Source organism: Empidonax traillii, unplaced genomic scaffold, assembly GCF_003031625.1.
Source record: "Empidonax traillii isolate 1590-97213 ecotype Southwest subspecies unplaced genomic scaffold, ASM303162v1 scaffold204:size1584377, whole genome shotgun sequence".
Lineage (NCBI taxonomy): Eukaryota > Metazoa > Chordata > Aves > Passeriformes > Tyrannidae > Empidonax > Empidonax traillii.
The window spans coordinates 1,067,231-1,086,727 of NW_020955397.1; the positions used below are offsets into that span (position 1 = coordinate 1,067,231).

General features: G+C 46.5%; 2 protein-coding genes and 1 non-coding gene across 3 annotated transcripts; 1 reads left to right on the forward strand and 2 right to left on the reverse strand.

The window, feature by feature from the left end:
* Positions 1-2,737: 2,737 nt before the first annotated feature.
* Positions 2,738-7,169, reverse strand: LOC114059110 (ly6/PLAUR domain-containing protein 1-like). Its single transcript, XM_027887154.1, has 4 exons — positions 6,897-7,169; positions 4,696-5,467; positions 3,379-3,519; positions 2,738-3,228 (listed from the first exon to the last, which is right to left on the reverse strand). Exons 2-4 carry the CDS (start codon positions 4,769-4,771, stop codon positions 3,032-3,034), a joined length of 414 nt encoding a protein of 137 aa, XP_027742955.1. The 5' UTR covers positions 4,772-5,467; positions 6,897-7,169; the 3' UTR covers positions 2,738-3,031.
* Positions 7,170-7,526: 357 nt separating this feature from the next.
* Positions 7,527-7,654, forward strand: LOC114059141. Its single transcript, XR_003571591.1, has one exon. It is a non-coding gene; the product is annotated as a U6atac minor spliceosomal RNA (small nuclear RNA).
* A 1,327-nt stretch (positions 7,655-8,981) lies between these two features.
* Positions 8,982-19,020, reverse strand: WDR5 (WD repeat domain 5). The gene is made up of 13 exons (XM_027887180.1): positions 18,825-19,020; positions 17,883-17,991; positions 16,517-16,590; positions 15,525-15,614; positions 14,845-14,934; positions 14,058-14,141; positions 13,096-13,151; positions 12,906-12,952; positions 12,671-12,746; positions 12,298-12,331; positions 11,500-11,574; positions 11,183-11,270; positions 8,982-10,144 (listed from the first exon to the last, which is right to left on the reverse strand). The coding sequence occupies exons 1-13, from the start codon at positions 18,903-18,905 to the stop codon at positions 10,044-10,046; spliced, it is 1,005 nt and encodes a 334-aa protein (XP_027742981.1). The 5' UTR covers positions 18,906-19,020; the 3' UTR covers positions 8,982-10,043.
* Between the last annotated feature and the right edge of the window lie 477 nt (positions 19,021-19,497).

The window sequence follows — 19,497 nt, forward strand, 5'->3', positions numbered from 1 at the left end:
AGCGGGATGGGAAGTTAGGTCTGCACAGCCATCGGCAGTCAAGCATTTTCTGAGGGGAAAAAATGGTTTCGATGCTCCTGAGGGGAAGGCTGAGTAAAAAAGCACAAAAAGTAAACCCCAGCACCTCGGTGTGAAAGCCAGTCTAGCTCTCCCCTTACAGGGAGCCCCAAGAAATTCCCCCCCTCCTTGCTTTCGGGGGTGTTTTGTGGTGTCTCCCCCACTTTGGGGGGACATAGCCACAGGGTGCAAGATGCTGAAAGTGATTCTCCAAAAACAAGAAGGATCTGTGCCTTGTAGAAACACTTCTGAACTCATGTTTGTTCCCTCTCCTGGGTCTGGGCAGAATGTCAAAGCCTGCTCTGAGCTGGAAATATTTTAAGACTAGCACTCACTGGAGACCGAAACAATGGCAATTCTTCAGCTACTGAGGCTTTTATAAAAGGGCTTTTGACACAGAGGCTGCTTAGGGTTGGGGTTTTGGTGTGGTTTTTTTTAAGTTGGTTTTTCTCCCGGAAAACACTGTGCCAGTGTCCGTGTGCGTGCTTGTGCACACACTTTTGCGTGTGCAAAATAATCCCTCAGCTTCCAGGGGGAATGGCAGTCGGTGGGAATGCCCAGGAGGATGCCTCCAGCCCCGCTCCAGCAAGGAGAAGGCAGAGGCTCACACGGGATGCCATGCAGCGATGCAGGAAGAAAAAGACATTTTAGAGTAAATGTCAGCTTTTGCGTTTCTGGGTTTGGGGCTTTTTTTAAACATGTGGGTGGGACTTTTAATGCCCAGACGAAGCTGAGACGGTTTCAGTCTCCAGGGCTTATCCAGAAGATTCACACAAACACTATGGAAAGTGTCTCTTTGCTTAGGAGGACGAAATTTGACACTGCAGAGATTTTAACCCGGTATTTCAGCAAGGAGCCTCGGTGGTTAGCGTGTCATATCTGATAAAGGCTAATCAGCCCTCCTTCAGGCACCATTCAATTCTTATTTCCATCTGCTTCCCATGCAGATTGCATTATCCATGATACGTACTCACATGCAGGCAAACCAGTGCGAATTCTGCTCAGCTCTGGTCTGCCCTGGGCACAGGATCAGGGATGAAGAAGGACATGGATGGATCCTACAACCAGAGCCCTTGCAACCAGCCCAGGCAGCCCCCTAACCAGGTCTTCAGCACTGTTGGGAAACCAGTGCCACCCAGCACGGGTTTGCACTGGTGTGGGGATGGGATCCCAGTGGGGAGCGGGTTTCCTGCCCAGCCCTGCTGCCGCCTGCCTGCCCCGAGCTCAGCATTCCCTGGCCCCGGTGCCGTCCCACCCAGCCTCCTCTCCCTGCTCCGTGTCTGAAGCCTCCTCAACAATTATCCCAGTCGCTGTTTGTTCAGGCGATGTGGATTTAGCTCTCCAGCCTCATGTGCAGTGTGTGTATAGGGAAAGATAGATTGCCGCTACTTTCCAGTATAAATCACATTCCTTACAACACTCCAAAGTAGCATTTTCAACCTCAGGGTGCTAATAGGATCCAGCAGGAGAAAGAAATGTCAGCTAAGTAGCAGGCGCTGTTTGGAGAGTGCAATGGAGCTGATCCACAGCCCCGGGGCAAAAGGAGCAATCCCAGGGCAAAGGTTAAAGAGTTCAGGAGCACTTCAGCCTACTTAATTGCAACAGGGCTCTTACACGGTGCAAGATGGATGGCTCGAGCCAGGCAAGGGTGGCAGAGCAGGGGCAGCAGCATCACCCGCCGGAGGCACAAGGACCAGGACGGAGGGATGGAGGGACCACGGCCACCCCTTGCTTCTCCCCAAGATGCTGCTGCCTGGCAAAGTGGCCCACGTCACGGCAGGACCCCCTGCCGCCACCTCCACTGGGAGCCCATCCCAATCCTCGCCCGATAAATGGGAATTTACACTGGAGCAGGCTGATGCTGTGGAGGTTTTGCAACAGCTCAGCACAGCACTCGCCCAGGCAGATAAATAACCAGTAGCGAGAATAACTCCAGCTGCCAAGGAAATGTTTCCTGCTCCCCTGAAAATCATAAGGAAGGTTTTAAGGAGGGGGGAAAGGGGGAATTGGTTAGTGTTGCAGCTCATGTCGTTTTTCTTGCAGGATTTGTTTTCTTGTTTCCTTTTATTTTGAATCTTCAGAATCTGAACATGTTTTGTATCAGTCCCAAAGTGCTTCTGCTGGGAAGGTGCCTCAGATAATATTTTTAGAAGAGTTTTGGCTTGTTTTCTGACACATCTGAGAAATGTCATCAAAAGCTGATGTTTTGCATGGAAAAGCTCTCTTGCTTTTTTTTTTTTTTTTTTTTTTTTTTTTTTTAATCTAAAGAAAAAAAATAGAATAAAAACATTTCATCCATTTCTCACAGGGAGGTTTATGCTGTTTCCCTGGTGATAAAAGCACAGGGCTGGCTCTTGAGACATACGCGTTTAATTCCCAGCTCTGCCGCAAACCCCCGCGATGACCTTGGACGAGCCACTTGGGCTCCGATCCTTACGGGATGGGATTTTTCCCTTAAAACTCCCGTTTGGCCTCTTCGACCGGGATAATGTCTGAAAAAAAAATGAGCTCATTTCACTCGGGCCCCTCTTCTCCCACCCCATCGCCCATCCATCCCCCTAGGGACGCTGCCCTGCGTGGGTGCTCCATCCCTGCATCCCGAAGTCCCCGCGGCAGGCCGGGATGCGGAGCGAGGGCCGCGGATGCCCTCTCGTGGGAAGAGCCGGGCTCAGCCGCGCTTCTGATCCCTGCGGGAACATGGATATACCCCCGTGACCCTGCGCTCCCCAGCCCCAGGCCGCTGTGGGTACCCCGATCCTCCCCGAGCTCAGAGGACCATCCCCGATCCTCCCCGGGGATGCAGCGCCGCCGCCGGGCATCACCGAAACCTTCCCAGGGCAAAACATTCGGCACATTTTATTGAGGAAAAGGGAGAGGAGGGCGTCCTGCCAGCCTGCAGGAGCAGCGATGGGGGCATCCCTGCTCCCAGCACCCATCCCACGAGGATCCCGCATCCCCCCAAGCCCCGGGGGGCTCAGGAGAGGAGCAGGGCAGCAAGGACGCAGGGCAGCAGGAGGTGTCCTCCCCCGAGGCCGGGGGGTGGCCGGGGGGCTCTGGGGGAGCCGTTGCAGAGGTCGGTGTCGCAGCAGTGGATGCGGACGCCCGGCAGCTCCTGCTGCTGGCAGTGGCGGGAGGTGGCACAGCCGCTGGTCAGCAGGATGCCCAGGACCACTGCAAAGCAAGCAACAGGGAGGGACGTCAGGGTGACAGGCAGGGCGGAGGGGGAGGCTCTGCCAGCTTTGCACCGGGGGCAGGCCCTGCTTGGGGGCTGCGAGGGTGGATTTAGGGTGTGAGCATCACCAGCTCCACCGGCGGACTCACCGCTCTCTGTCTTGATGCAGAACCGGTGCTTGAAGCCCTGGTGGGACTGGGAACAGGTGATCACTTCGGGGTTAGAGCACCCCATGTCCACGTTCTTGGTGCCAACCACGATGTTGCAGCCATAGCACTGGAGTCCAGACACTAAACAAGAACAGTAAGGAACACAGTGGGATTTTTCCAGGGGGGAAAATGCTTCAACTCGTTCCGAGCTGCTCTCTAACGACGGCTTCGCAGCGCTCTCTGCCTTGCCAAGTCGCATTAAGTGCAGAGCCAAGAGCCCGGAGCTGCCCGTCATTTGTTTACCCGGTGGGCTCAAAAATACACAATCATCTCCCACTAGAGGTCAGTGCAAAATCAGAGATTAGCCAGAGATTTGCGCTGGGATCAAACAGTGGGAACAAGGGAGCTTTGAAATAGGGGGTGTTAAGAGCAGGTGAAACCTCAAAACGATGGACACCGCTGAGTCAAGGCTCAGCTGTGCTCAGAAACAGCTTTTCCCTTTTTCACCAAATTTCTCCAGTTTAGCTGTGCCCTTGCTGGAGGCATTCGCTCCAGAGGGATGGTTTCATCAGAGTGGTTTGGTTTTCTCCCCGAACACGGTCCTGATTTTATCACAGGTTCTATCAGGGAGGCAAACCAGCTCAGAAACAGAAGGGAAATCCTCGTTCAGAGCACTGTGACCCCGGGACAGTGGCCTCGGTGTGTCCCCAAGGCTTTGCACACTTGCACTGGCGGCAGCTCAGTCCTTCCCTGCAGGGTCAGCGGCTGTGTCTGAGAATTGCCAGATTGGGAATTAAGCCATTTCTTAGGTTTCTTTAAAAAAAAAAAAAAAGAAAAAAAAAAGAAAAGAAAAAAGGCCTCCAACAATATTAATTTACACTGTCCACAGAGTTTAAGGCAAACCCTGTGCTGATTGATCAGGTTGCACTTATTGCTGCTTTTACCTTTCCTCACCTCCAAATGCTGACCCAGAGCCCTTCCTGAGCCTGGCCTCCTCTGCTCCCACGGGGTTTTTGGGAGGTGGGGGTGAGACCCTCACACAGCCAGGCATGGTGAGGGGAGTCCCTGCCTCGGCCAGACCAGGGAAGGGGAGTCCAGGAGATCCCAAATTCTGCCGCACTGCCCTTTTTGTACAAATCATGATGATTTCAGCTCTGTCCTAAAACCACCGACACGCAGCTGTATTGCTTAGGGCAGTAATAACCCCAGATTCATCCCGAGGACAAAACACACCTGAACAACCAGGGTTTAGGGAGGATGCAAACCAGACTCCAAAGCGTGGGGTACACACCACACCCCGGGAACAGCAGCACTTACCCTCTGGAAGGACGAACACCACGGTCATCAGAGAGAGGATCCCATGGGCACCTCCAGGCATGTGTCTGCAGAGCATGGGGGTCAGCTCCTGGAGTCCACCCAGGGCTCAGAGGACGAACACCAGGGTCTGGGGGAGCGGGCAGAGGTCTCCTCTCCTCCGAGCTCTTTTCCCTCGCAGTGCTCGTCGCCTCCTCTCCACCTGCAAACCTCTCCGCCGGGATAAAGGGAGATGCCGTCGGTGCAGGAGGGCTCTGGCTGCTCCAAGCTTCTCCAGCCAGCCCCGTGGCACCCAGTCTCCTTATGCCGCTGCCTAATTTCTCCCTTTTCCTCCTGAGAAATTCTCTGACTCTTTCAGTTCATGCACAGACCTGAGTGCGTATGTGCTACCCTCAGTTATTTCTGTCCTATTTCCTCTGTCCACGATCACTTCCCATTAATACCACCGTGCAGCAGCTCTTGGAGAGAAATTCTCCCTAATCAAGATTTAGTTTTAAATCCACTTCGAAATCCTCTAATTCAGTTGGATTAGGCAGAAGGGGTTTGGGGAGATGTATGGTTTTACTTTTTTTTTTTTTTTTCCCATCTCTTTTTCCTCTCTGAGCTGCCTCATCTTCATGAACGGACCCACCGGCTTTCTGTGACATATTGTGCTATTTAAAGAGGGCAGGAATAATTTTATTAAAGAGAAGCAGTCAACTAATTTTAAATCTGACACTTGAGATCCTCTAACAAAGTACAGCCCTGGGGATGGCCGTGGGGTTAAAGGGAAAACCTGGAGGAGAGAGAGGGTTTGAATGTAGTGTGTGTATTTACATGCAAGAAAATAGTTGCCTTAATAAAGCAGGGAGAGACCAAACAGAGTCAGCCCCAGGCTGGGATGAGCTGGGGCTGCCAGGGGCTTGGGAAGGGGATGGGGGTGCAGTGGAGGAAAGGACTGAGCTGTGATGGCTCTACGAGGCCAGGGTTGGACCCACATCCATGTGGGACACCACAGATGTCACCAGCTGCAGCATCAGGCCCCCAGACCCCTGTTGGCTCCTCCACCACTGTCCCCACAGGCAAAGCCTCAGCTCTCAGCGGAGCTAATGGGACTTGGAGAGCTAATGCTTACTAATAAGAGAGCGCGACCGAATGCATGGGATTAAAAAATTAAAATGACAAAATAAGCTGCTTATGTAGCTCATCCAGCAACTGCTTGCTAGCAGCACCTGAAATCCCCCACCCTGGGCACTCCAGCCCACTGGGCACCTCCTCTGCCAGACACAGCTCCCAGACAGGCAGGCTTGGACCTAATCTCCAACAGCATCTTCAATTAGCACGCATCCTTACTAGTATTTCACCAGGAGGCAGCACAAACTGGTCCAAGTAGGGGCATCTACGGCTCAGGAAGGGCAATTGGCACCTGGGAGGTGCACCCAAGTAATGCAGCTCATGTATTCAAATCCCTTAAACCACCCACGGTGTCTCGCTTGCCTCAAAACAATGTGATTGTAACAAACGTCTGACACAGTAAAGCCTGAAACCCTGGAGGAGAAAGGATAAAACGCAGGAAATGGGATTGATTTAAAAGCATGCATAAATCAGAGCATTCAATAAGGAGAGGAAACTAACTTTTAATCCCTTAATAAACTCATCAATATGTGGAAGGGGCAGCCAGGAACAGCCTGGGCTCTGCGGCAGCAATGTAGCATGCCTGGAAGTGTTCAAGGCCAGCTTGGACTGGGCTTGGAGCAACCTGGTCTAGTGGAAGGTGTCCCTGCCCATGGCAGGGGGTGGGAATGGGATGAGCTGTAAAGTCCCTTCCAACCCAAACCGTTCTATGACGCTGCGATGCGGCAGATGTTGCACAGCTGGCGGGGCCGGGGCCACGCACACCTCTGGGCGCTGCACCTGGCTCCGCAGCCTCAGCCGGCAAAGCGGCTCCTCTGCCAGCGGCACAGGGCACCGGCTGGTCCTTCCTGCCGGGAACAGAGGGGAAGGTCTGCGAGAGTCGGCGGGGACGAGGGATGTCACGGTGCAGTAAACCCGTGGGACCGGCAGCGGGCTGCTGGGATGGGGTTAATCCCGGTAGGAACATCAACTCCCAGCGCCGGTTTGAGGAGTAGCAGTGCTGATTTAGCCAGATGCTTATCTGATTTTATCCCTTTGGGATGCAGAGGAGAAAGGCTTTGAGAAAAGGGGGGAAAAAAAACCAACCCAACCTCTTCGGCCGCTTCCACGTCTGGAACCTGTAACTCGTCACTAGCTCTGAAGGAATTTGGAGAGATTTAACTTCCCGGGGCAGCGGGAACACGCCGGGAACAGGCCGCCTTCCCTCGGCCGCGGGAGATTCCATCAACCAACCTCCCGGTACGCTCCTGCTCCCGATTTAAACCCGCGGGATACCCAGCGGGGCGGCTGAACCCTGCGCAGATTAGGCGGGTCCGCCGGCAAATCCCGCCGGGAGTTCATCCCGCGGGCGGCCGGGAGCGCTCAGCGGCACCACCCCGCGCTCCGCCCCGTCCGAGGCGGGACTCGAACCGGAAACGGGAGTGCTCGGCCCCGAGCGCGCCCGCCCGCCAGGGGGCAGTCAAAGAGGATCGGTTGCTGCGTTTTGATTGGCTGGGTGCAATGAATACATTAGGAAGGTAAGAGAACTCTCGCATTTGCGATGTTTTACCGGGATTTTTAGGGGATTTATAGCCCTGGTGGGAATCAAAGTAAATCTGTCATATGGGGAAAAGAAAGAATTGTCAAAGTGGCACAAAAGAAAACAGTAACGTTTGCTCGCTCTGTGTGCAGAGCAGTGGCTTGCCGGAGCTTTAAATAGCGGCGACAGTCGGCAATAAAGCGTGTTGTATGAAAGGAGAGAAGGTTAGCACTCCCCTTGATAAGGATGGAAGAGGTCCTAGTGGCCTGTACAACACACATACGGTTAAGGCACTGCCACTTACTTCGTGGCATCTAACCATGTTTTTCGCCCTGTCCTTTTTTTGCAGGGCTGAACCTTAAATCCCCAGCGGTGTTTGTCACCCGCCTTCTCCTTTTTCCCCCAGCCCAAACGGGCCCAGAAAACCAGAGCACCAAAGAGCGAGCTCACCCTCCCTCAGCCTGCTGCAATGTGCCCCATCCCCTCAGCCCACACCTAGCACAACCTCCCTTACCACAGCCCAGCCACAAACCTTCTTTTCAGCTCTCTGCTTTAGCTGATCCCGGCCCTCAAACCACCGCAGCCACGCCAGGCTGCTTATCATTATAGCTAAGTAGAGCTCATGGCAATAGGCCCCAGCATTAATCCCAGGTGGGATATTAAGGATTTAAACACAACCTTTACACAGAACAGCTTTCCAGTAGATCCTTTACATCAGGGCTCCACTAGACCTGCTGTTCAAGAGATTTCCTCCTGACAGCAGGAAAATCATCTCCCTTATCCATAGCTCTTTGGCGCAGAGAGCAGAGAAAGGCATAGCACAGCTGGGCAAAGCCACTCACACACAGAGACACGAGAAGTACTATGCCAGAAAATATTTCTGAATCTACATTAAAATGCTCTGCTGGAGTAAAATACCCTCTTCTCCACACTGTAAAGCAGCACAGCCCCATCTTGCATTGAAAAGTTTCACCGGCCTGCAAGAAAAAGACTGAAAAAAAAAATCAGGGGTTGATCATTTGAGCAGTGACGCTCACCAAGTCTAGACACACAGTGTCCCTTCCTGGAGGTAATGAAAAGCTTCAAAAGCCAGTGATATTATTAATAGCCACTTTAGCACCAGCTCAACATGAGCAAAAAGAAAAGCTATACCTCATGTCTTGCAGCTCTTTTTCTCTAAGGGCAAAGCCAGGCAGCCCCAGGGCAGCACTACAGAGGTCTGTACTGTAATTGATTTTCTGTTATTACCAAGCATGAGGTCAATACCAAAAAAACAGATCTTTGCTGCACCAGGAACAAAACATCCCCTTCCAGCAGAACCCTCTGGGTGCAATAAACTTGTGCCTCCATGCATTTCTTAACCAGCACGAGCTCAATCCTGGATCCCTGCTCAGCCTGCAAGGAAAAGGCAGCAGGATTCCTTTCCCCTTGGCTAAAGCTCTCTGAGAGAGGTTGTACTAATGTTGTCTCTGCTGAGGACACCTTCACTTGAATCCTCTTACCTTTTTATTTCTCCACAACTGATGTAAAGCACCACGTTGCTGTTCCTCCTCCTCCCTCACTGGAGCTGCTACAGAAACACTTCCCTCTAAAGGTGATTTTAAGGGGAGCTTTATGGACACTGACACTTCACATTAGCACACTCTTACCACAAACATACACATAAAATCCCACCTTTTTATTATGGCATATGTTTTTTCTTTTGTTTGTTTGAGTGTGTAAATACCACAGGGGTATGACAAAAAGGGAAAGAAATACCAACGCTGCGATAGATACAGAGTCATGCCATTAGCAATACAGCTTCATACGATGGATTTCCAAGATACAAAAAGTCTGGGGGTTCGTTTCTTTTTACATTGAAATAACTTTACAGTGTTCTGTGAGCACTGCTTTAGAACCAGAAGAGAACAAACAAAAAAAAAATAATTAAAATATGCTGAGAACAACTACAAGCAGGATTCATTTTAATGGTTAACAGAAGAACTGGAACTTTGCTCTAGAACAGCATCTATTAAACACACGTAACAAGAGGTAAGCAACTATACAGAAGGTAAGAGATTCCACCACAGGAGTCAAGTCAGGGGCAGGAAGAGGGAAATCTGGAACTGCATGGTTTTATTTGGTCACAAAGTTTGAGCTGAGTGTTTAAAATGAAGCACCCTTAAAGATGCAGTACTCCTATTTAAAACAATACAGAAACTTCCCAAGAGACTAGAACCTACATTCTGAAAAAAAAAATTTAAAAAAATAATAATAAAAAAAAAAAAATTAGACATTTTAAAAAAATTCCACACATCTCTAGGCTCGTGACTTAACTTACTGGTACAAAGTAGGCTGGCAGGTCTTCCTGAAGCAGCATCAGTGCCCAGAAGCAATGCCACCATAAAAGTACAGTATCTTTGGGGTGTCCAAGACAAGGCTGACGCTTCTGACCCGACGTCAGAATGATCCATTTGTCTGCCAAAACATGAGGCAAGAAAAGGAGACACTGCATCTTTTTTTTTTTTTTTTCCCACCACGTTGCCCGGCTCTAGCAGAGCTAAAATGTTCTCTTTGGGCCAAGACTAACAGAAACCACTTTTGTCAAATATTCTTCAGGTTTCCTGCCAAACTGGATTTATGGGTGGTTTGTTTGGTTGGTTTTTTTTTTTTTAGTAATTTTTTTTTTTTAAAAACACTTTTTTTTTTCCTGACAGTCTCTAAAGCAATCCTGGAACATTTAACAGTCGCTCTTCCACAGTTTAATTGTTTTGTCGTTTTCTAGTGCCGCTGACGCGATGATGTTTTCTGTTGGGTGACAGGCTGTCGAGATGACAACATCTAAGAAAAAAGGAAGATATAAAGCCACAATTATTTGCAGCAATGAAGTCTGGTTCCTATGTCAGGCACTTCTGAAAATTAACATGTGTTGCTACTGTGTTTTAAAACAGCAAAGCCAAGTTACTATTAAAACAGCAAAGCCAGGTTGTTATTTCCTTGTAGCAGAATTCAGTGCATTATTTGTAAATATTTTACAACTGTAGCTCCTCTGTGAGAGAAAACACAAGTAAAAAAGAATTAAGAGCAGTAGTTGGAAAGTGTCTGACAGGTTTCAAAATGTAAGCACTCTTCAGATTCTAGTTCCTGCTTATATCTTATGTCTCACACAGCTCATCAAAACCCAGATCGGTTTTTTCTTGTCATGTAAAGTATTTCCAGCATCCCAGTCAATGTTCAGGTAGCACTTCATCTTCAGAGCCTTGCACTAGCCACAAAATGAAAACCTGCTGCCACTGCCCCCACTTACAGTCTAAAGCGATGGAATACAGCCCAAATCCATGGAATGCAGACTAAAGCAAAGGACTGAGCATTCTGAGATGTCACAGCACAGCCTCTTTTAGTTGGTACAGTTAAAACTCTGCTCTTTCTTAAGGCTCAGACTTAAGTATCCATCAGGTGACATCTCAACTATGCCTTCAAGACCAGGCAGAGTCTGTCTGTCTGAAGAGTACAGACATTTACAGTCCACATCACCCTCATCCTTGACAGCTGCAGCTCTGGAAGGTGTTCCTAAGCAATTCAAAGTCACTAAAATTATGAGACACTTAAATATCTTGACCAGGTCTGTCCTCAAGGAAATCTCTTCTGCAAGCTGATGTCAAAGTTCTCATAGTGAAAGAATAAAATACTTCCAATGCCCATAAAACCCCTTCATAAAAAGGAGCAAACTCCCAGGGTTCAATTAAGCTTCAGCCAGCCAAAAATTTATGGGTCTGACAGTCAAAACTAAACATCCGAGAGAAAATGCTCAAGCTAAGCCCTCATTACAAGCCGACATGAGGGATATCCCATCAATAAATACAAAATCCTCTTCCACACCTGTGTGTCCTTGTAATTTCTGTACAATCTCTTTTGTCTGAAGGTTCCAAATATAAACCAGGTTGTCTTCTGACCCAGACACGATCCACTGCAGGGGCAGAGAGAAAACACAGTTATTTTAATCTATAACAGCAAACATTTCATTGTCATCATATGAAAGGGAAGAGGAGGAAAAGTCAGGGAGCCTGCAATGGGACAGAAGGCCCACCTAGAGACTCCGACACCTGTGAACCAGCACCCACCAAAGGAGGCTTCCAGCCCTAAATTTGTTTCATCTACAGAGAAGAGCAGTAAAAATGGCACAAATAAACACCAACCTTGCCACCAGTAACAGAGAAATTGGCAAATATGCAGTACTTCTCATTTTTGTGTCCTGTGTATGTCTTCAGGCACTGCAAGTGAAGAGTCACAAGTCATTAATGCAGCTGGGAGGGAGTTTTCTCAGTCAAGGACAAACTCTTGGCAGAAAAGACTAAACATATCTGCCTTGTTTCCCACCCTGCCACTTATTTAGAGGATGCAGAGGGCATCTCTGCCCCAGAACACAAAAAAATAAAGCTCTAAATTTGTCCCATTACTACAGTGAAAGAGATCAAAGGCAATGTATTGTTCATAAAGAGAAAAATGCAGAAATATTGCTGTACTTAACACCCCAGGCCTATGTGGGAGCCAAATATTTTAATTTCTTTTCTTTTCAAAGGCATCTTTAGCCAGAGAATCATGGAATAGTTTGAGTTTGAAGGAACCTTTAAAGGTCTGCCATGGGCAGGGACACTTTCCACTCTCCCAGGTTGCTCCAAGCCCCGTCCAACCTGGCCTTGGACACTTCCAGGGATGGGGCAGCCACAGCTTCTCTGGGCAACCTGTGCCAGGGCCTCACAGTAAAATATTCCTTCCTTATACCTAGTCTAAATCTACCCTCTTCCAGTTTAAAACCATCACCCCTTGTCCTATTGCAACAGGCCCTGCTAAGATCTTGTCCTCTCTAATAAAGGGGTACTAACACTTTTTTCTACAGTACTCATAAAAAGTTAAACAAGTTCAAAAAGCACAAATGAAATCCAGGTTTCCCTATAAGCTTAGCTCAGTCTACATAGTGAGACAGAATTAATTACCTTTCCTTTGCTGTAGTCCCAAAGTTTAAGAGTGCTAAAAAAAAAAAAAAAAAAAAAGAGAAAACCAAAAGATTTTAGTTCTTGGGGATTTTTTTGATCTGACAGTTTCTTATCAGGAAAAAAAAAAATTCTCCATACCAGATTCCTAAAGTCTACATGGAACATTTTAGCCTGGTTTCAGAATGCAGGGTTAGTTAACCCTAAAGTATCAATTTAACTGCCATACCATTCATATTATCCCCCATGAAAACCAGTATATATAAAGTCATGTAGCAGCATTACTATGGCAGCCAAAGAGCAGCAAAATAAAGTATTATCTGACACCCAACACTCAAAGCCTGAGTGTTTTTCTCTTTTTTTTTTTAATACTTACTTGTCCAAAGTTGCAGCTAATATGTATTTGCCATTCGGTGAGAATTTCACAAAAGACACAGGAGGGTTGTCATCATCTACAGAGAAATTAAAAGCATTATTAGCGCACAGCTGTATCGCCTCACTGGCAGAGAACTTCTTCGGACATTGACTTGTTGTTAATAGTTTCATTGAAACAGAATATCTGTGTCAAAACAGCAAAAAACAGAGCACAGACAGGAAATATTTCCACTTACCAATCAGTGTTTTCAAGCACTGGCCTGATGCTGTATCCCAGATTCGACTGTTAAAAACATACAAGAGCCATTACTGTTGGTTTTGAAATCTCTGTTCCAATTTCAACATTACAAAGGTGGGGTTTTTTAAAGTCTTTTATTTTAATGCAAAAAGTTTGAAGAGTGATGCAGACAAGAAATAATCACTTACCAGAGTCCATCGTAGCTACTTGACACTATCAGGGATCCATCACGATTGAAATGCACCTGTAACGTTATTAATACTAAATATTAATTATTAAAATCAATAATCTCACCGATGTTCATAAACATCTGATCTTTAAGTTCCACTGAAGTCCTTATCCTCCATCACTGACATGGAATAAATGTTTATTCAGAAACTAAGAACACATGACCACACAGATGCTCTGTTCAGACAGCATCAGCAAATTCAAACCTGGGGATTGTACCTTATCATTTTAAGGGCATGGAATTTAACCTCTTATATAGCCACTTGTACGTTTAAAGATCAATTTATTGCCTTTACACACCTCCAAATACGGCTATTTTAAAGAATTACCACTACAAAGGTACATTTGTGGTGTGAAATATCTTCTACGCAGGGCAGAATGATCACGTTACTGTAGCCACGATTCAACATATCTGAGGTTCAATTTTTTTTCCAGTTTTCTCCATTTCAAAAGCACTTAAGAATTGAACCCCTTTTTTGTTTCATTTGAGCTGTATTCCGAGTTTATTTCACCTGTTAAATGAGTGAGATTTGAAACACGAGCGTTCTAGGGAACAACCCTGCTCTGGATTTTAGTAATAGATTGAAACACGAAAGCAGGAGACATTCAGGTTGTTCTCTGGGCATCAGGAGACCACAAATCCGTGTCCCAGCATGACTGCCAGACTCAGGGATGACTGGCTCACCTCTGGTCTATTCACATTAACACCCAGGACCAAAATCCATACAGATGTCAGAGAAAACACCGCTCATTCCATTCCCACTGAGCAACGACCGCCGGCAGCAACCACAGCCCGGCCTCCACACCCTGTAAGGGTTTGATAACACTCAGAAAACAACCCACTCCTCCAGAGAGGCAGGACAGGAGCTCTGCTAAACAAAATAAGCATGTTAAGTGTGTTCATTTATCGTGAGGCACTTACAGCTGAAACTGGGTCAGAATGAGCAGGCAACGTCTTGAGGCACTTCCCTGTTTTCACATCCCATATCCTCACGCTTTCATCAAACTGGAGGTGGAAGAAATGCACAAGGTGGTTTTAGTGAAGTACCTATTCAAGGCATGCAAGATGCTACAGCTTGACTATGGCACGTGCCTGCCTCCAGCTGGACCAGAAAGCTCAGGACACAGGCACTGCACAGAGCAGGAATGACAGACTGGGAACAGCTCCCTGAACTCCTCCTCTCCACATAGGAAACCTGCATGTTCAGGATGGGTTAAGGGCTTGAGCGTGTCCCCAGGCAAAGGCAGCAGTTCATCTAACTACAAGATGTGCATGTGGGGGAAGACAGAATTTAAATGGATTAGGTGACTCATATTCTTTCATTTTATATTATTTTCAAACCATGTACTAAGATCTGACCTGCTCAGCAGAGGGTCCAGGTGACTAGAAGTCACACCGTAGTTAAATTAGGGTCTAGGTGATTAGAAACTATAAGCAAAGTTGTACTGTAAATTCTGTATTCACTACTTAAAAATTATAGTACACTGATTTGGGTTGTAGAAATTCTGTGCCATTCTAATCATAAATGTGTGCTGTATTAATCATAATAACACGTTAGGAAAATAAAGGTGTAATTGTAACTATGATTTAGTGCTGCCATCGTTCTGCCAAGGATCCCTAAAGAACCTGTCTGTCCCTTTAGTGACATGTGACAGAGTGTGCAGTACTTGCTTTCCACAGAGGAAAAAAAGATAAATAAATCACTCACTGAGCCAGAAACGATGAGGTTTGACTGAGGGTTGAAGTTGCAGCAGAAAACGTAGTTACTGTGCCCTTTCAATGTCTTTAAGCACTTACCCTGAAATAAAATTTCAGTTAAACGTACAGCACCCTCCAACACCATAAATGCATTCAGATAAGTCACATTCAGGTTAATCACTGTGCAAGACATAAAGAAACCATCCCTAACCCCAAATTTAGATGGGCAGAGGACCAGCTACAACAAAACAAGAAAGAAAAATAATTCAACATATTTTTAATGATTGCAGACAACGTGTAAACCCTTTGGGCTACTCAGAAGACCCAAGCAGTTTAACATACCCAACCAAAACTCAACCAAATTATCCCATTCTCACTGTAACTGCAGAAAAAGAAGGGGGAAAGAAGTACAAATAAGTGTAGCTATGGTAAGTTACAAAACAGTTTCATCTGAGAGGTTGCTTTCAGAAACGAAGCCTGCGGATGCACTGCCACCAGAAGGCTTTAGTGCTCGCTCTGAGGGTAACAGGCTCCTCATGGCACCCACAAGCATCCCCCTCTTTCCAAGAACAGAGGAGCCAGAGCTTATAACTCTACCTCTCATCAAAGCACATCAGACTGTCTCTCAGAAAAATGTGAGTAAAGAGGTCAGTGTTGGAGAAAATGAAGGTAAATAATTTCTGCTCTTACCGAGCTTACATCCCATATTTTGAGAGTTTTATCATCGGAGGCAGAGACAAGAAGGTTGGAATCTGATGACCAAGCAACATCAGAGATTCCCTAAAACAAAGGAAAACAATTCTCTTCTCAGCTCTGTTTGTTCAGTGATACAGAAAAATGGAAAACACAGACTGCACGTTACACTCGCAGCTGAAGCCTGAATGAAAACTGGGCCCTGAGAGTCAGGAATTCAGTGATTTCACTGGGTTAAGAGCTCCTTTAACACATGTTCATTTTAAGCTCAACCATATACTCTGAACACATCAATGACTTGTTCACACAGTTCTTGCTGGCCACAAAACCCTTTGTTGGAATTCATAAACAGAATGCTATATAAATTAATCTGAGTAAGTGGCTTTTCTTCATGACAAACGGCTGCTCTTTATGGTCTGAGTTCCCAAAGGCTGGGGAAGAAGATTCTAATGGTTTTTCTATTGGTAAATCTTCATTTCTGCTCACAAAACTTCAGTGCACGAGGAACTTCAGAAAAACAAAACCAAAGGGTTTGGGACTTTGTGTTTTCTTTAGAACTTTACAGAATGAGTAAGTGTTGTGTTTATGTAGGCAAACCCACAAGAAAAATTCAGTCTCCTTAAAAGGCAAGTCATTTTGTTCCATACACAAGGGAAGGATGGAACAGGACAAAGTGTTACATGGATTTTCACCCAAGAATGCCCTGCCCCGTGTCTGAGGTGGGTTCTCCTTAAATTCAGGGACAAAAGGAGCTGCCTGGGCAGGGAGTAAGCAGGTACTCCATTATCAGCCTGCACTTCACCCAAATTCCCAGCCTGACCCAGCAATTACTCCAGCAATTCCAGGACTGTATAAACAAAGAACTACAAAGCAAGACTGAAGAACAAGCCTTTTGCACCAGTCAAACTAACACAGAATAGAAACTTCTGGAGGAGGAGAAAGCAAAATTCTTTAGCAATAAATTCATACAGCAATCCCTTCACACTTACCAGTTTATGACCAGATATTGTTTTCTCAAACTTGCCATCGTACGCTCCCCAAATTTTAATGAGTTTGTCAGCAGCTGGAAAAGAATGTGGCAGTTCAGAGATGAACAGCACCGACAGGCAGAGCTGCCCCTTCCAGGGGGGAGGGAATACAGTAACTGCATCTCTGCAGAAACGGGGCAGTTCTCCTTCCCTGAGCAGACCTCCATGAATAAGGTGATATGAAACTGGTAAAGAACAGCTTCCTACAGGCCAGGCTGCAGCAGCTGAGGTTACATAAGCTGCCTGGAATGCAGAGAGTCTCCAGCAGCTTTAGTTTCTCTCATGACAACTTGGGTTTCTACTTTTGTTTTAGACTGCCACTGGTAAAAGCAGTGCTGGTCCATGGGAATGCTTGAAAGGCTTTTGCCCCAAAAAGAACTAAAATTACACCACAAGCTGTAATGAATTAATGCCTGCAGAAACCCGAACATATTACCCATGCTAACTTGCAAAACGTACTCCAGAGGAAAAAAGTTGGTATTTGCCAGATGTAAAGGTTGGAAAACCTGGGCAGGGGAGAGGGAGGGAGTCTTATGAGGACACTTGAACATAAGAATGATTTATAAATGGAACACTGCACTGCTCTTATCGAGGTTGTCTGCACTTAAGTCAAAGCCCCAAGTCATTCCCATGTCTGGAAGATGTTCCAGTGGCCCTTGTCAACTGCCCTTTTCCTTATACATGGATCCTCTCTGGATCACTGAGGGTCATCTAAACACATTCAAATGCTGAACACACAAAAAAACCCCCAAAAAACATTATGAAATACCAAAGCTGACAGGAAGAGGACTTGTTCTAACACTTAGGAGAGCAAGAAGTGAAACACTATTTATACCAACCTTCTGCATTTCACTGGGGTAACCAAAGGCTCTGACTACCAAACACCACAGGCACAGAGAACAGAGGCACATGGCCAGCCCTCTGTATCACAGCCCTGTAACACCTTCCTTATTTCCCAGAGCTCAGCTTTGCCTGGAGATGCTGCACACAAAGTTTAATTTAAAAGCTTAAGCCATGTCTTTAGCAACACAGAAAAGCTCAAGGGTTTCCTTTGCACAGGGAAAGAACCCTGTTTGTATTGCCCATTTGCTCAATAAAGCAAGCTGAACAGGATTCTCCCACCTGGCAATCCAGTGATCAAAGTAACAGAATTTAAACAGCTCAAATCAGATTATTTCAAAGACTGACAGCTCTGATATCACTCCTTTAAGAAAAGTCATGACACTACATTCCTTTTCTACCTGATGGAGGTAACACTAAAGACAGGCCCTTGTCCAAGGCTCACATTTGCATGTTTGAGATGAGTTAAAAAGCAAGCAATACTTACAGGAGCTGGCAAGCCACTCTCCATTAGGACTAAACTTGACTGATGACACTGCCTTTGTATGTCCAGCTAACGTGAACTTCAGAGCATAGTTTGGTTTTACTGGAGCAGGCTGTAAGAAAAATATGTGTGAATGAGTTAAATTCCAAATTTAGCACCTTAGTGACCAGCTCTGGTCAGCACACAGGAATGGATCATGTGGATATTCACCATAACAGACATTCCAGCATTTACATTCCTCTTCCCTTCTAATTCCAAAAAACCAACAAAACAAAATAAGCTCCCTTACTGATTCAAGCACAACACCAGTTCATCCTTGATGTGAATTCCATCCAAGCTAGTAACAAACAGGTGAGAATAATCCAACAGTCCAACCACAAAGTGCTTGGCAGTTCAAAATAACACTCTTGGTTATTGATCCTTGCAGTGCTTTTAAGCGTTTGCAGTTTTCAGCTCCATCATGAATTAAATCACAGGCCAAATTCTCCATGCCCCTAAAAATCCCACTTTTACCCTTTTCACCCTTTGCAAAGGCTTCATGGTAAGAGAATATCATCCTCCTTTGAGCATCTGCAGGCTTCAAAGAACCTGAATAACTCTTTCCCCACGCTGCAACTATGATCACAGATTCCCCAGTTCTCCAGTCACCTGCAGGCATTCCAGTCACCTCCAGGCATTCCAAGGATACAAACAACCTGCCTTTGTCATGCTCAGAGTGACAAGAGGCAAAAACTTCCCTAGGAACAAAAAGATGCCAAGCGCTACAGGAGAGCCTGCACTCCATTCCCTCTTCCCATAAAATCCTCAGCACAACAGCAGGAGCAGAGACATGGAAAAGATCTTAATCTACATGAGAATTCAAACCCCTAATTCTGGCCTGGCTGTTCAATATGCAGGTAGTTCCGTGTGTATTTACAGGGATATTGTTCGGAGCCCCACACACACCTTGCTCTGATTGGTGGAGGAGGAAGGAGTAGATTGTGTTTTGGTGGATTCTGCATCTGGCTTCTTTTCTTCTGTTGCCATGGTTCTGGAGCTGGCAAATGAGACTTATGGGTGCTTGAAGGGGAGAATGAATGTGCTGCTTCAAAAGGCAGCTCTTGCCACGGAGAAGAGACTCGCACTGAAAGGGAAAACAAAATATTCTCATTAGCTGTCAAAAAAGATACTCGGCAGCCAGAGGAGTGAGACTGGTCTAAGTGCAGGTCGCCAGAAGCAAGTATGAAAACCCTGTTTATTACCTGTTGAGCAACACAGCAGCATTTTAGGCCTTCAGACCTACTCGTGCAAATGGCCAAGAACCCAAGCCACATCCTTTGATCACTTGTTGGAAAGCTTTTTCCCCCACTCTGCCCCACTCCAAACAGAAATAACGCACAATAGCTTTGAGGTGTGGCAGGGTTTCTAGATCACATAAACCAAAATGCTTTTAACAAGGACTTAGTACACAGTAAATACAAAAGTTTGCATGAAAGATGGAAGGAACAGTCCCAGGCCTTTTTATTTTATTAAGGTAGAGAATACAAGACCATTATGAACGCAAAAAATAGCCAGCACTTCCAAAGCTTAAGACCCTGCTGGATTCCTTTCACCTCAAAATGCAAATATTTTGGTCTCG